The 18,205-nt window shown below is 36.9% G+C and overlaps 2 protein-coding genes across 6 annotated transcripts in view; one reads left to right on the top strand and one right to left on the bottom strand.

Moving 5' to 3' along the window:
* LOC124150101 (focadhesin-like) overlaps nucleotides 1–18,205 on the top strand; it is a 586,265-nt gene that overhangs the window by 103,336 nt on the left and 464,724 nt on the right. The gene's annotated exons all lie outside the window — the stretch shown is intronic.
* Nucleotides 1–18,205, bottom strand: part of LOC124150102 (FMRFamide receptor-like) — a 94,329-nt gene that overhangs the window by 60,791 nt on the left and 15,333 nt on the right. For 4 of the 5 annotated variants that reach the window (XM_046522017.2, XM_046522019.2, XM_046522020.2 and 1 more), the window contains one exon: nucleotides 3,514–17,882. In XM_046522017.2, coding sequence (XP_046377973.1) covers nucleotides 15,938–17,734 — 1,797 coding nt within the window. In that variant the 5' untranslated portion in view covers nucleotides 17,735–17,882 and the 3' untranslated portion in view covers nucleotides 3,514–15,937. Of the gene's footprint in view, nucleotides 1–3,513; nucleotides 17,883–18,205 lie in introns of those variants that run through there. The other variant, XM_046522021.2, reaches the window with a different exon arrangement.

The following is an 18,205-nucleotide window of genomic DNA, read 5'->3' as shown; positions in this document are numbered from 1 at the left end:
AAACCACAGCAAAGCTTGTGGGTTAAAAACAGTCATATCAGGCAAATACTGTATTCGACGTAATAAGCGCCCAGGGCGCTCTCAAATTTAGAAATAGGGTTGTCTTATTAGAATATTATTTTAGTGAAAAAAAAATTAAAAGGTAAATTTCGTGGTTTATGCTGACAGCCTGAAATGTTTATGTACGACAGATATATTTTTCCAGAATTTAATTGCCCATAATTAAGTGTGCATATAACAGATGAGTGCGTATTTTAAGCGAATATATAAGTCTTGTGTACATTGATCAATCGGAAGGGGTGCTAATTAGGATTGTTCACTGACCAATTTATTAGCGAATATCGCCGTGGGTGCTTATTAGAGCGGGGTGCTTATTACGTTGAATACGGTATATACAAGTTCCTTCATTTTCAGCTTTTTTCAACATTAGGTTAAGTTAACCAGTATAGCGGCTATTTCACCTCTATCGGCAGCGGTCACGTTGGTGTATGGACAGTATATCTTTTTGCCTAAACAATGATGTATCTATTGTCATGTCCTGAAATATATGGTCTGTGATTCAAGGATACATCGGGGATAAAAACAACTGCTTATATTGTATAGTAAACCACTTGGTAGCCATCTGAAGCGAGGTGGTAGGATTAGCTGATCGTTCTTTCCCGGTCGCTTTGTTGGTGTTTTGCAGCCGGTACTTAAAATGCTGCCCTTGATGTCTGAATATCATACTTTTAAAAATGAAGTATAGTTTCATTTTACAGGTACCCATAGCTATGTTGTATAGTCGCCAATCAGGCAATATGCATGCAGTTCAGTACAGCGGCTGTGTGATACGGTACACAAAATGTGATGGTCTTATGCAATGTAAATTAAAGGTCATCTGTGAATGTTGTGAATTTTGACAGCAATTTATCAAGAAATTAATTATGATGAGATAATTGAAAAAGGTAAAGCTCATTCTTAAGTTCATAAGACCTTCTGTTGTATGTTTTATTATTCTAAATTGAAGTTTCAAATACCCACACAAACAAATACATGTAAATAACATCATCTTTTTTCCCTTTATTTAAATAGAATTCTGCATTGCAGAGTGTTATAATTTTATTTGAAATCTTTGTGTGCTTGTGTGTGTGTACCAGTATTAGATTACACATGCATGGCTTTTTAGCAGTTATTATATATAATCTGTTTTATGTAAAACCAAATAATATAATTAAATGCATTTAGACATTTCTACATGGAATGATTGTGGGGTTAAATTTGCCTTTATGTCATGATAAAAATATTTCATTGTAAAGTTTTTAAAATCATATTCGCTATGTCACAATAATAAAATAATGATAATCTATAAAAATAGACTTAATACTGAAGGTGTCTTGAAGTACTGTTGAATGAAAATCAGCTATAGCAGGACAGTGCAACAATCTTGGAAGCGACGTTAAACCCCATCTCACCTCACCCTTTCTTGGTGGCATTTGTATTTGTTGTTCTTCTTCTTGACCCAACAATACAAAAAAGGGTATATTGCCTTCACCCTTGAACAGGGCTCCCAGCATGTTAACTGTATACAGTTTTGTATTTGTAAGGAAAACCCCTAAAACTGTTTGTGTGCCAGTACAAAAGTGAAGCTGACTGTTAAGTGGAAGTCAGGCATGTCAGATTGCAGGTTTATTACCCTGTAGTTGAGGTTTGTGAGTTGTGGAACAGTGTCAGGAGGTGGTCCACTTTATGAAGATGGAAAGCAACCCCCAGAACAGGGCACATCAGAGAAGACTTGATGATGACTGACAAGGGTATACCCCTAACTGTGAGGCTTTTGAACATGCGGCCAGGTTGTGGGGGCCAGCCGTATGTCTGAAGTCATAAACCATGCAGTCAGATCATACTTCCTCACAGAGGTGCTGTTTTTATTCTTGTTTTGTTCATAACAAAGTGTGATGTGTTTGGGTGCCTGATGTTGATTTACATACCAATCCTTTGCCTTGATATTACGTTTTAGATGCATTTGGTGTGAGTAGTATTTTGATCTTGAGGTTCATCACAGGAATATGTAGCTGTACCAAAAAGAATATTTAAAAAAATGATGGATGTATCCAGCCTTGGATACATGGATCAATATTTAAAGAAAATAATTGGTACAATAACATTTTTGTGGATTGATATACAATTTGTTCTGTGATATGTTTGCAAACAATTATAGGGACCCTCCAGAAGAACACTTTGTAAAATACAGTACAATAAAGGATTTCTAGGAGTTTCCTCAAGAAGATTAATTTTGAAGTAAGTCAAGAGTGTTTAGGATATTACATGACACATGCTCATGCAGGGACAATGATACAGTTACAATACACATGTGTAAATGCAGTAGGTGTGACTTTAAACAATAAACCTACCTCACAGTGTGTATCAAGTATTTACAAAGAACTTCTGTCTGGATTTTTGTGTGGCTTGTCTGACATGAATATGAAATAGTAGTAAGGAGAACAGCTTGTTGTCTACGAATGTCAGTTGTTAGGGAAATATTTTAATTTGATGCAATGGTCACATGCTTGCATATTCAACCTACTTCCTTCTTCTGAATGTCATATTGGTGATGGGTGCATGGTGCATGACATGTTGAAATCTACATATTCTGTGGTTGCAGGATTTTATTGTCCTGATATAGCATGTTGACGCATGATACTTCATGAGGTGAGGTGTGGTGAAATTGGGTTTAACATCGCGTCCAAGATTATTGCACTTATATAGCGACGTGCATGTACGTGTATGTGTTTGTGTGGCTGCTTGTACTAGTCCGGACTGATGCCGATTTATAGTGCTAGCTCACTGAGATACAATGCTGCAGATTAACATGAATACCCCACTCAGACACAGTATACTGACTCCGAGCCGACCAGTCCTTGTTTTAGCCCCTTAATGCCGAGCGCCAGACAGGGTAACAACAAGTACCATCTTTTAACGTCTTTTGGTATGACACGGCCAGGGATCGAACCCCAGACCTTCCGCTCTCCGGGCGGACGCTCTACCATTAGACCACGGAGGCGGTCGATACTTCGTGATGAATGACAGCAAATTAAACAGAAGGACATCAAATGTGTGATATATCTCCAAGAAAAGAATTGGTGTTCATATGACATGACTCATTTGACTCAATAACAACTGAATCTGCATCTAAATAAAAAACATGACACAAAAAGCATGAAAATAATAGACTATAGCAACATGCAGCACAATGCAATAGTCTGTGTAAAGAAATAAAAAAATATAGTGTTACCTTTAATATATTGGATTATATGAATTATGTAAAAATTTTAAAGAATTTAAAACCCATTCCACTTAATTAAAATCTAAGCATGCAGTAAAGGAATTTAAAGTAAGAATTCATCTTGTACAAACGTGCAATTGATGAAGAGGTAATGTTATTTCCATCATAATTATTAGGAGTTAGTAAAGATGAAACTTGATAGATGGTTGTGATGCCTCCATGTCGGTTCCGAACAGATAACATTACTCCAATGATATTTCCAACCCATTTTATTTCTCTTGAATACTGTAACATGGGAGCAATTTCTGTTTAATGACATTCAAATGTACATGTTATTTCAGAGAAATTGACAACATAGGACATATTGCATTAATGTTAAACATTTTACAAACATTTATATTTCTGGTACCTTGGTAAACAGCATAACAGTGTGTTCTTACAATTCTTATGATACATTAGTAACATTATTTCCATTTTTTGTGGTATATTTTTTAATTTGTATATTGAAATGATCAAATATGAACTAAAAATGTCTGCATAAACATGTTTCATATTATTGTTAACATGATTTTTACTTACTGGTACATTAAACAAATAAGATGTTTTTTCTCACAATAACCAAAGGTTAGAATTATACAGGTTAGCTTTATTAATTTAGAGATTGTTTGTGCTTACCAAAATAAATTGCATTATTGTTCATAGAAATATGCTCCAACATAATTTGGTAGCGGATTAATAATGCATGGGCTTTCATGACATTTTATCAAGATTTGGATTGAAGACAAAATATGTTGAAATTAAACATGAATCATGAACTGTTTCAGAAAATGCATGTATATCTGTATACATATCTTGAAAGTCATGACAACTCATTTTTACATTTAATTGATATCGGATTTGGAAGATTTTGTGTGTCATTTTCACCAGTGATTATTAAATACTGATAATTTAAACAAGGCATCACATGGTAGACCTTTGGACATTTGAAGGAATAGGGTTGGATTATTTAAAAACTTTATACCTTTCTACAATTTAACAAAGCAAGTCACAATGTTCAATAATCACATATGCGAAAACAAAGCAAAGTTCAACAGAATACTTACATGTATACAAGTGAAACACAACAAAACTATATGAAGGGTGTAAACAAGTCATTTCATTGTTGCACCTTATGCTTATGAGCCATTGGTTTGTAAAAAGGATGATTATCATCAAAAGACAAAATAATAATGTAAAACCTTTAACACTAGCATAAATGCCAGAATTGAGCACTTGTATGTATAGCCATGTTTGACAAATTGCAACATCACAACAAATGTATATTGTATATAAGGAAACAAACACAACTAACAAGTTCAGATTCTATTCACAAAGACATATCTCTTTCTGAACTTCATACAAGTAAATAAGAAAATGAAATTGATAAAAAGAGTTTTTTAACTAAAGGAAACGATACACATTATTGTGTTCTATAAATGCTCATATAGATGTCTAAATGTTGACAAGTTAAGAAGGGAAATGCATTTGTTTGATTGGAATTGGAAGGAATAGGTTAAAAAATTGGAACTTTTGCAGTAAACTGATTGATTGGAAGTTGAAACACCTGAAGAGGTTTTTGCCTGAACTTTATAGCTGTTTGTTTATAGGATACATACACCATGGTAACATGCATAGAAATGCAAATAAATGTACAACATATGGGGGACACTTTCTAAAAGCATCTCTATGATTATCTGAAGTGCTAGAAACTTTCTCCTCCTTGAAGTGATTGGTACATTTGTCAAGCTGTATTCTCTGTTTGGAATACTTCAAAGAAGTTGCTTTACACCCTGTAACAACGCTATAGTTTGTTATTTGATTTGAATTTTTTCTTTTTAGAATGTATCAATAACGGTATCATGCGCCTTGTTATCCCGAACCATCTTACTGTGAAGATCGATGTTCAGATTGAAGTGTTGGTAACAGCAAGTGTAGAATGTATCATGTCCATTGGCATGATGTGTTAAGGCCCAGTCACTTCAAGATCAAGTATGCCACTGAACCAGGTTTCATGGCTTCAGTTGTAAAGGGTTTTCTGATTGGATATTTTGATACATTAACCATTGACTGAAACCATGAAATTTGATTGTCATGTATCAATGACTGTGGAACACTTAACACGAGGGAAAGAAAATAAATGTTGGTGCATGAACTTCATTTAAACAAAAAGAGGAATTTTATGACTGAAGCAAAACTAAACAAAACAAAACATTTGGGGAGTCTATATTCTGTTGTTACCCAGCAGGCAAGTAATGTGTATTGCACTTTAAACATGACAGTGGTGGCACACTTCATAATAGCACATTGAAATAAATGGGTAGATTTAATTAAAATGAGGATATTAAAACTTGTTAGAATCATGATTGAAATTATCTGAATCATGTGACCAATAAACATTCCTCTATTAAGCCTGGAAGTATTACTGTTTTCTGAATAGAGGGAAACCTAGTTTTGTAAAGGAAATGATGAAATAAACTAGGTAACCTGACAATGTGTGTTAGAATGTTTCATAACACTGCATGTGTGATAAAAATGACGCTGTTGTATTATTACAATTAAAACAAAATGTGTATATATAGATATATATATATCTGTTCACAGCATGATAAAACATATCAGTTTGGACACAAATCATATACTATTCATTATGTTAGTAAATGGGACCCAGCGCTCCACTGGACCTGTTATCATACAGTCTGTTACATGCTAATGTTGATGTGAATGTTGTGTGAGTGGCTGAATAATGTTTTAGGATGCAGTCATCAATATTTCAGCCACGAAGGCAGGAGAATGTACTTTTAAGTATCAAATAGTGAGTGTGTTCAATTAAATGATGCAGTCATCAATATTTCAGCCACGAAGGCAGGAGAATGTACTTTTAAGTATCATAGTGAATGTGTTCAATTAGATGATGCAGTCATCAATATTTCAGCCACAAAGGCAGGAGAATGTACTTTAAAGTATCAAATAGTGAGTGTGTTCAATTAAATGATGCAGTCATCAATATTTCAGCCACGAAGGCAGGAGAATGTACTTTTAAGTATCAAATAGTGAGTGTGTTCAATTAAATGATGCAGTCATCCATATTTCAGCCGCGAGGGCAGGAGAATGTACTTTCAAGTATCAAATAGTGAATGTGTTCAATTAAATGATGCTGTCATCAATATTTCAGCCACAAAAGCAGGAGAATGTTCTTTTAAGTATCAAATAGTGTATGTGTTCAATTAGATGATGCATTCATCAATATTTCAGCCACAAAAGCAGGAGAATGTACTTTTAAGTATCATAGTGAGTGTGTTTAATTAGATGATGCAGTCATCAATATTTCAGCCACGAAGGCAGGAGAATGTACTTTTAAGTATCAAACAGTGAGTCAAACAGTGAGTGTGTTCAATTAAATGATGCAGTCATCAATATTTCAGCCACAAAAGCAGGAGAATGTACTCTTAAGTATCAAATAGTGAGTGTGTTCAATTAGATGATGCAGTCATCAATATTTCAGCCACGAAGGCAGGAGAATGTACTTTTAAGTATCAAATAGTGAGTGTTTTCAATTAAATGATGCAGTCATCAATATTTCAGCCACGAGGGCAGGAGAATGTACTTTTAAGTATCATAGTGAATGTGTTCAATTAGATGGTGCAGTCATCAATATTTCAGCCACAAATGCCGGAGAATGTACTTTTAAGTATCAAATAGTGTATGTGTTCAATTAGATGATGCAGTCATCAATATTTCAGCCACAAAGGCAGGAGATAGTACTTTTAAGTATCATAGTGAGTGTGTTCAATTAGATGATGCAGTCATCAATATTTCAGCCACATAAGCAGGAGAATGTACTTTTAAGTATCAAATAGTGAGTGTGTTCAATTAAATGATGCATTCATCAATATTTCAGCCACAAAGGCAGGAGAATGTACTTTCAAGTATCAAATAGTTAGTGCAGTCAAAAGGTGCAGTCATCAATACTCAAGCTGTATCATCGATCTATCAGTAATTGAGTCCTGACCAGACAAGCTACTTATTTAAAGCATCAGTGTCCTGACAGTCGGATCTTATATTCTCCACATGCTACCTCTCTGCATGAAGATCATGACAGGGGAACTTTCTAACCAGCCAATCAGTGTTGAGGCTTCTGAATTCTTTAAGCAAGTGAGCAAAGCATCCAGACAAGTATTACTGTTTTCTTTTTCTGGAAAACGAATATGCTTGGGGAGTTCTGAATGCATAAACATAAAACTGTTGAGGGTATTTTATGCCTCCTGTCATTCAAGAGGGTATAACTGAGTTTATACTATATCAGTCTTCTTTGCTAAGATTGAACGTTCTGAATCAAGGTGATAAAGAAAGGAAACCAAATCATTTTGGAAAGCTGGCGTCTGATTGGCTCAAGATATGCACACATCCTTCATTTAGATAGGATGGTCAAAGTTTGAACAGCCCTCATCTGATGTGACCTTTTATGGAGTGTCGCCATAACTCGATGCATGTATTAGATGAAAATACAAGATCTGAGATTGTGCAGGCATTCACTCCATTTACTCATGATGACAACCATTCATCAAGGTCACTGATTCTGTCCAACAGATCCTCCGACGATAAGTAAGACACTGGCGACATATTTATACCCTTTGGTGTGAAAAATTATTGCAAAGTACATTTCACTTTTTTGACACTGTATCTAGTTCATCTTGTTATCTTTGTAACTGCAAATATTGCTGACTTGTGTGCAGATTCAAAACATGTTCAGTATCGAGAGTAGGGCTGGCAAAAAATAACGATAATCGGAATAATCGTCAATTGGAAGAAATATTAATGAATATCAATATGAAAAATGTGTCCTTGATAATATCTTACATAAACTATTGTGATGAAGTAAAGTTTAGATTTACCAAAACCTGTTATTGTCAATAATGTCAATTGCTGAAGAAGGAAAGTAACTGTTTTTGTTGTATCTCAAAATGTCCACAAAGTAATCCCTGCATAAATGTGCCGCCACTCACCAGTGGAGTGAAATATGTTGATTTCTTTCGGAATTTATTTGCTCAAAATTACCACTCTGTTATTTATAAATAATTGATCGCTATTTAGTTAATGATTATCAATCTCTGTGATCTGTATTGACAGCCAGCCCTAACAGAGAGTTGCTTGAAGCTGTGTCTTTAATTGTCATTGGAATCAGGCTGGCATGCCTTTTACTTGGCTGTATCATTAAACAAGGGATCAGATACTGTAAGTATAACTCAACAGGAGTTAAAGAACCCCCGATTTCTTCAAATGGCTATAGTTAGTCTGTCATGGCTAGAAGGTATTGCAACTCACAGGCTTTCAATCGTGGGTGTTCTTTAACTTGTTTTGAGTAGTATATCAATTGTTGTAAATTTCTTGTGGATTTGATTGTTAACAACAAATATGTTGCAGCAATGGTTTCATGTTTCTGTTATTCAATTAAAGAGTCTATCAACACATATGCTAACCATTATCAATGTAATTTAGTCATTTATATAACAGTGTGTTTCAGATATAGCAATCCAAACTTTCTTACAAACACAATTGGAGGAAAAAACATGTTTTTTAATATTCGTACATAACAGAAATATTTAGAAACATTATCAACAATTTATGTACAGATGGCTATAGGACAGTGACTACAAATCTTGAATCACAGTGGATTCACTTCGATGTGAATTATTAACAATCTGTGGAGTGCTGCATTGACATGTCTGAGGAATGTTTATTCATGGAATCACATTCACAGGCGCTGACAATGTTCTCTCTGGCCTATGTGTAGCTATGTCTGAGATATTCTGTTGGTTACTTGTGGCATTAAAGTGTCATGTTGCTTGTCAGGAAATTCCCAACTGTATGTATGTCCTACAAGCTTGTATTTTTATGATTTTTTTCCAATGGCACTTCTTTGTGGAAATAATTAACATAGCTTTATAAAATATTCAGAAATGTTATTCTTATTACTTTCTGTGAATAAATGAATGTACTTTTGAAACCTGTTTATTGTCTGATTACAGTTTAAATTTGAAATATTTGCGAGGTGTATTTATTCTTAAGAAAAGCAAATCATGGCATATACATTTTTCTAAGTGTTTTACACAGTTTTTGTCATGAATTTCAACTTATTTTTTAAATATAAAAAAAATAATTATATTTTTCAAATTCAGAGACTTTTTCCCAAACTGCTCGTTCTTTGGTTGTGGCTGTTTTTGCAATTTCTGATGCTAATTATTTGTAAAATATTCCTGCAATTACCACAATGTAATCTCTTATGGATGTACACATAGATTCCATTGAGGACCGAGGGCTACAGTAGTCATTTCTGGATTATTGCTAAGTACAGGAAGAGTACAACTCACAGCACAAACATCTAGGTAATATCAAAGTATGTAACAAAAGTAGCTAGCATCACGAAGGGCATTGTACATGTGTTAGAGGATATGTATGATACAATTATTAATACCAAATATAAATCTATCTTGAAAGCACGATAATCCACAGGCACCTTATCTCCATCACAACTGTCTTTGTCTTAAAATATTGACCACTCTCTCCATTCATTATCTCACACCAGAACACAAGTCCACATCTCTCCATCAGCCAGACAGAACTGTTTCCTTGTCCACTCATTATCTCACACCAGAACACAAGTCCACATCTCTCCATCAGCCAGACAGAACAGGTTCCTTGTCCACTCATTATCTCACACCAGAACACAAGTCCACATCTCTCCATCAGCCAGACAGAACAGGTTCCTTGTCCACTCATTATCTCACACCAGAACACAAGTCCACATCTCTCCACCAGCCAGACAGAACAGGTTCCTTGTCCACTCATTATCTCACACCAGAACACAAGTCCACATCTCTCCATCAGCCAGACAGAACTGTTTATATTATCCTTGTCCACTCATTATCTCACACCAGAACACAAGTCCACATCTCTCCACCAGCCAGACAGAACTGTTTATATTATCCTTGTCCCTCATTATCTCACACCAGAACACAAGTCCACATCTCTCCACCAGCCAGACAGAACTGTTTATATTATCCTTGTCCCTCATTATCTCACACCAGAACACAAGTCCACATCTCTCCACCAGCCAGACAGAACTGTTTATATTATCCTTGTCCACTCATTATCTCACACCAGAACACAAGTCTACATCTCTCCATCAGCCAGACAGGACTGTTTCCTTGTCCACTCATTATCTCACACCAGAACACAAGTCTACATCTCTCCATCAGCCAGACAGGACTGTTTCCTTGTCCACTCATTATCTCACACCAGAACACAAGTCTACATCTCTCCATCAGCCAGACAGGACTGTTTCCTTGTCCACTCATTATCTCACACCAGAACACAAGTCCACATCTCTCCATCAGCCAGACAGGACTGTTTCCTTGTCCACTCATTATCTCACACCAGAACACAAGTCCACATCTCTCCATCAGCCAGACAGGACTGTTTCCTTGTCCACTCATTATCTCACACCAGAACACAAGTCCACATCTCTCCATCAGCCAGACAGAACTGTTTATATTATCCTTGTCCACTCATTATCTCACACCAGAACACAAGTCCACATCTCTCCATCAGCCAGACAGGACTGTTTCCTTGTCCACTCATTATCTCACACCAGAACACAAGTCTACATCTCTCCATCAGCCAGACAGGACTGTTTCCTTGTCCACTCATTATCTCACACCAGAACACAAGTCCACATCTCTCCACCAGCCAGACAGAACTGTTTATATTATCCTTGTCCACTCATTATCTCACACCAGAACACAAGTCCACATCTCTCCATCAGCCAGACAGAACTGTTTATATTATCCTTGTCCACTCATTATCTCACACCAGAACACAAGTCCACATCTCTCCATCAGCCAGACAGAACTGTTTATATTATCCTTGTCCACTCATTATCTCACACCAGAACACAAGTCCACATCTCTCCATCAGCCAGACAGAACTGTTTCCTTGTCCACTCATTATCTCACACCAGAACACAAGTCTACATCTCTCCATCAGCCAGACAGAACAGGTTCCTTGTCCACTCATGGCACACACAACATTCAAGCATCTCTTTGTAATGCAGCAGCCTTCAAAAATATATTGCACATTCAGTATTTGTCTGTGTGAAGTGACTCCACATCTTTACCGCCATTTAACATGTGAATCTTCTCATTTATGTGGTCACTTGTCTATGTATAGCCCAAGTAGCATATTTTATTCATAGATCAGACTTTACTGTTTATATTTTTATATTTCTTTGTACTAGGAAAAACCAGGCCATTGTTTTATTGATGAGCCTGTCTGAAAATTTCTATTGCACTTTTTTTCTGAAACTGTACAAGGCTCCGATTGACAGCATACAAAAACAAGGATAATCTATTTATAGAAGTCATTAACAAAGTTGTTCTTTAAATAATGACAACTGCCCAATATTTCACAATGTTATAGTTGCATTCAGAATAAACTATGTTTGTAATATTATTGTAGGTTAACTTCCTTTAAATCTTTGTAAAGTTCAACAATATGTATTCTGAATAATGATTAAATATAATTGGATTACTATAAATGGTCATTGTTTGAGATAAGAAAACCTTAATATTTGTGAAAGATGGAAATATGTTTGAATAAAACAATATAGGAACATATGTTGTTTGACCTTTTTTTTAACAAAACTATACACTGCAGGGCCCCCCCCAAATGAGTCCATGATTGAAGTCCAAAGAAAAGGCAGACCTAACGAAGACCATTGATCAAAGCCTAACCCTGTCTCAGAGTTCCTGATTGTATTGGGTAAATCACGCAAAATATGTCATCATAATCCAATTAGTTTTGAATTGCGGGAAAAATATGCATGAAAAATGTCCAAAAACAATCGTATAACAACACATACATACATGTGCGTAACTATCTTTGCTCTTTTTTGTTTACTGACAGAATGCAGGCTTCACCTATGCATAAACTGTACTGCAGTGATTAATGAACAACATTACTACATCTCGCTTAACACAACTTGTGTCACTGTTGTGAGCTAAGTCGACATCTGACATATTTCAGGCAGCACATGAACAGTAGAAAATTGGAAGTTACCTGAAACAGCAGTTTGAGCATAATTATTTAAAGAATGTTTTCTTGTTGGTTTAATAATACCCAATAGACTGGATTCAAGGAAGTCAAATCATTTCAATAGACAAAGAAAACTATCAAGTACTCAATGGGAATGATTTTAATGAACAATTGCTTGAGCATGGCCAGGCCTCAGTGTCTATAGATTTGACAAACTTTCATTAAGTAAGCTCAATCTGAGAAGGTTGTATAAAACAAAACAGTCCATGTTGAACAAGTTGTGTTTTGCCATAATCCTTTCCCTCAATATGGATTTTGTTCGGTCAGTCGCGTAGATGAAAACTAATCCCAGGTAATATTTCATCAGTAAATTGCTGTCGACATGTTCACCACGTGACCACAGTTTGTATTTTCTTGCATTTTACAAAATGTCTGCCATTTTCAGAAGACGTTTTGAAATATTGAATTTTTCATAAAATACATGTACTAAATAATTCATTATTTGAATGCAACCATACTTTAAATGACTTCATGTTGAACATAGTATCTCTCAACCATCTGCTTACAATAATGCCTTTTGAAGTTCAGAACTTGTCTTCTACCTAAAAATATCTTTCTTTTTTAAAAAATAAATTTAAATCGTTGTGACAAAGCTTTCACATTTAACACTCTGAGAGGGTGTGCCATAACTTGAATGCTGTGTGCTTTGAAATGGAATTCAGCCTGTGCTATAACATATGAATTCAAGCAGTGCATCTCCCTGGCTCATCCTTTCACTACATCATCTCACCGTGATGACTCTGTACATTCTTTGATATGTTTTACGCAAGGCCTCCTTTCACCGTACAACCGTCACCGTAACGCCTGTTACAGGTAGTGCAACATTCATTGCACTTACATACATGGTGGAGTGAGCCACTGTACAAACTTACAGCAGACCCACATCGTCATCTCAGCTCTGCAGCTGCCGTAAACCTTCCAATAATAAAGCAGCAGTAGTGGACCATAGATACTCCCCCATGCATGATGTTGCTCAATAAACCAGGGACAATAACAAGTGATACTTCAGTACATGATATGTGGGTTTATATTCAGGAATATGATTTCTGTAAAGTATGAAAGTAGTTGGACAATAATACTTGTGACCTACAAAATGGCTGCCTTAACATTCTTGAGTTATTTATCTTTGACAGTCGGGGAACATCGTGATAATGTCACCATGTCCTTTTAACACCATTTTTCAGAGTGGATGTCTTCCGTGGACTGTTAGACATGTGACATGTATAAATGAAGTGGTGTAAGGTTAGCATGACTTTCACAAAAAAAGTGTTGCATACATTTGCCGAGTTTTGTTACCTTGAAGCTTTAAGTACTAGTTTGATGGATTTAGTCCTAATAATTTGAACTTCTGATGGGCAGGTTTTAGTAATGAAGCATGACTCTTGTGATGCAGGAATCAAGGTGATATAGAATGACAATAGTGTGGTGACAAATTGAATCTGTTAGCAGCATTAATTAAGGATTTAGTTATAATGAAAATTACCAATAAATAACAGGTTATTTTGTAAATATGTGTAGATCTATGTTAGTTAAAGCCCATTAATGGGCCAATGCAACATAATCACATTGTTCTTACGTATACAGTTCAACAGTCCATCCTGCATTCATTCTGGTACCTTGTCCACACAGACATGCCCAGTAGTAGAGCAGTAAACTGAAGCACCCACCTCTTCCTATGGTCTTCCTAAGTAAGTGATGGCCTTTCACCAGTAAGTACACATTCTGCTTAAGTTCATTACACACTTCACTGCCATTTCAATTCATTTCTTCCGAATACACTGGGAGTAAGCGCTGTCCATGTCAAACCGGAAGTTGGTAATTAGCAACTACCATTTTCTCACTGGACAGTAAAAATTGGGATTTCACCTGAGCACGTGGAGCATGCTTTAGGCAAGTTCTTAGCCCTTTTACTTGATAATTTGAACTAAATCGAATTCTAAAAGGAATGTCCATTTACGATTCTGACTATTATATTATATTATGTTATGTTTGTTTGTTTGTTTGTTTAAAGCCTCATTCAGCATTATGCCAGCTATAGGCTGACTACATTATAAGCCTTCGTTTTTGAATCCCTATCAAAAAGTGATGATACTAGGTGTTTGCGAATAGGAGAACATATCCTGCCCCACAGATGACACCTGTCGCAAACACATACAAAGGCAAATCATGTGTTAACCTGAACAAAATTGCATCGAACATAATTTTTGTCACTGATGTGGACAGTTTTTGTTACTCTGAATCTTTATACGTAGGTCATCTAAATATGAAACAGATCAGTCAGTTGACAGGTCTCTTTTAGTTCAAGATGTTTAGGTAAAATGGCTAAAAACAAGCCTAAACCATGCTCTGGTGAAATCACAAGTTTTACTCTCATGAAGGAAATGATAGTTGCTACCTACAAACATCCAGTTTGGCATGGACAGCGCTTACCCCTGTGCAATATATTCTTGCCTACCTGAACATTGCATTTGAGACATGTACAAAATGAGCCAAACACCTATCTCTTGCTCTGATCGCATTCTGCGTCCTTGCTGCTTTCCAGCATTGTCCACAGCAATGACGTTCTTAGCTGCTTAGAATCTCAGGCCGTCCAATGAAAACTGACAGACTGCAACAGAAAACTGTCATATGTCTACAATGCACAAGTAATCGCAGACAGAAAACATTGAGAACGTAACCCAAAACTAAGAAACAGCATCATAAATCTGAGAGCATGCTGCCGGAACGGTATCATGAAAACAAACCTATACGTGCCCATAACAAGAAGAAAGTTAACCATCATGTCACGAGGATCAACAAACAGCGAGTAAATTTACATCATACAGTGCTAATATAATAATACACCTAAAACATACCGGTATTCTATATTAGGATGGAGGATGTAAATTTACTCGCTGTTTGCTGATCCTCGTGACATGGCGATCAACTTCTTTCTTGTTCTGTACATGCATAGTGTGGAAGGCTGCAGGCAGGGTGTTTTAGTGCTGCCGTTTACATGATTCCGACAACGTGCTCTCAGAATTATTATGCTGTTTCTTAGTTTTGGGTTACGTTCTCAATGTTTTCTGTTGGCAATTCCTTGTGTATTGAAGACATGTGACAGTTTTCTGTTGCAGTCAGTCAGCTTCCATTGGTAGTTCTGAATCTGCTAGGACCACTTTTGTTCATCTTGGGTCTCTTGAGAGCCCTAACACCAGTCATGAGATTGGGACAAACAGGACCTGGCAGAGGATGACCTGGACAAGTCCAATCCACTCATGTGGCACACAGACAGAAAAGAGTGACTTCACATGGCCTGGAATTACCATATGTCACCATTTCTATATCTGCTGCAGCCATGTCCAGTTTCATGCCAGGTTGCATCTAGCTAAAGCAGAGAGACTTCAGCCACAAAGTAGTGATGCTGTCAAAGAATGGCGTTCTTAAAACTGAGCCTTGTAGCACCTAGCCATTGAAGAGAGATGTCTACACCAGGTAGGCGTGCCTCTAAAGAATGTCACTCTCCCTACAACTCTCCAACAACAGAAGGAGTGGGGCATCTAAGTCAGATTTAGCAATATCTATGTAGTTTTCATTTTCAATAAAGTTTTCGTTTGGAATGAATTCTTCCTTTGGTAAATGGTTATCAGATGAGGGGTGTTTACCATTAGTTTCTGGCTTATCATTTGGGGCCTTATTTGTTTCATCAATTGGTTCTTTATCATCTTTGGAAACCTCTGGTTGGGGGTTCTCAACATTATCATTGGTATCCTTTTCAACTTTTTTGCCATTGCTAACATTATCACCTGTGCCAACATTAGATAGAGTTTGCTTTTCTTCTGCATCATTTTCATTGCAAACTCTTCCCCCATCAGCATTGTGACCTGTTTGAACATTGCTGTCAAGAACATTGCTGTCAAGAGCATCACTGCTGCTACTTTCAACATTGTTATCAAGGTTACCATTAGTAGGTTTTTCAACCTTGTCATTTTTTACACTACCAGGTGCAACACTATTATCAGTGAAATTGGAGTCATTAGAAACAGGAGGTGAGTACCTGGAAATTGCAGCAGACTTGGTGACGACCCCAGAATCCCCTGTCGTTGATGTAGTGTGGTTATTCTTGTTGGCCATCTTGACATATTTATTTGCCCCATTTGCCTTCTTCATCTTATCCATCTTGAATGTGTTTGAAAACGAATTAAAATTATCCAAGTTCTTTCGCATCTTTGGGCAAAATATTCGTACAAATGTCCGTCGAAACTTTTGCCCCAAAGCACAGTACAGAATGAAATTCACAGCACTGTTAAGATTCACCAGGAAATTCCGAATAGTTGATAGAATTTTCCATCCAAATGAAGAGTGTACAGCGTTTATGTCGATAGCATAAGCCATATTGTATATAAGAGCTGGCACTTGGAATAGCATGAACAGAAGGACAACCGATATCAACATGATTGTCACATTGTTCTCCCGTGATTGACGAACATTCATATCTTTCCGTTGTGCTTTGGAACGTCTCACAGCCAGTATGAGAAATGTGTTGAGCACAGCCAGTGACACAAGGGGAATAACACACATCACCAAAAAGTAGGACCAGCCGAAGTAGATCTTATTGTACATTGGGTCTTTGTTGAACTCTGTTGGCATGATTATCATACAGGAGTCATTCGTTGGTGGATGGGTGAAGGCAAGCACTTGATATTCAAGCCACCGGGGTATGTTGTACAGAAGAGATACAAAACACACACCAACTATCACCATTCTGGCACGATTGATGGTGCACATGCCAGCTGCTTTTAGAGGGTGACAAACAGCAATATATCGCTCCACAGTGAAGGAAACGGTCAGCCAAATTGTTATCATCTGTGCAACCAGACCCAAAGGGTATATGAATGCCACGATGTAGGGGAAGACTGTGTACTTGTATTCATCAGTGAATTCACCTAAGCTGATGAGGAAGAATGTCACCAAGAGGACGATGGAGTCCCAGATGGCCAGAGCCATGAGGAAGCAATTGGTTGATGTTCTCATGGTCTTGTTGGTAAGGACAATGACTGTCAGCGTGTTGCCCACAAGTCCAAGGACAATGGTGAACAAGGTGATGACTCCATTCAGATAGAAGCTGAGGTCAACTTCCCATTGCTCCAAAGTTGGCTTAAGATTACAGAAATTGGGAGGAGGTTGCATTGCCGTGGTGGTATCACTGCTGTTCCCAATGGTGTAATTGTGGAACAACGCTATTCCTGTTTCATTCATGTTGTGGTCGGGCCAGACAACCGTCTCCATTGACTCACTGCTCATTGTAGAAGATTAGAACACAAGGTCAACCAGTGAAGACACAAGGTGGGAGGAGGTCAGTGTTGGAGACCCGTCAGCATGGTCGTCTGGGGATGGTTTCTGCTCTCACAGCTGTAGTTGCACACAGTTGTCCCAGCTTCATGCCTTGCATCTGGAGGACAAAAAACAAATTTCTTTTAAAGTGAATTTTTGTAAGAACTCATCATGCTTATATATATTTTAGTACACACACATATCAGTACACAAGATCCCTATCTATACACAAAATAAAGTTAGCTTTTACTAGGAGCAAATGCAGGGTTATTGCCTCTTAGCAAGGAGGTGAATCTTAATGTCATCTCTGTAATCCATATACACATGTCCAACCAATAAAAAAATTAATTTGGTAATTTCTCAGGAGCGAAAATTCATTGCCCCGTGGGTATATTGTCAGTTGAGGACATACATGTGTATAACTTTACACTTTCATGAAGT

The sequence above is a fragment of the Haliotis rufescens genome, unplaced genomic scaffold (assembly GCF_023055435.1).
Source record: "Haliotis rufescens isolate VD_foot unplaced genomic scaffold, xgHalRufe1.0.p SCAF_1, whole genome shotgun sequence".
Lineage (NCBI taxonomy): Eukaryota > Metazoa > Mollusca > Gastropoda > Lepetellida > Haliotidae > Haliotis > Haliotis rufescens.
Note: the sequence above shows the minus strand (reverse complement) of the source record. Positions and strands in the feature narration are given on the sequence as shown.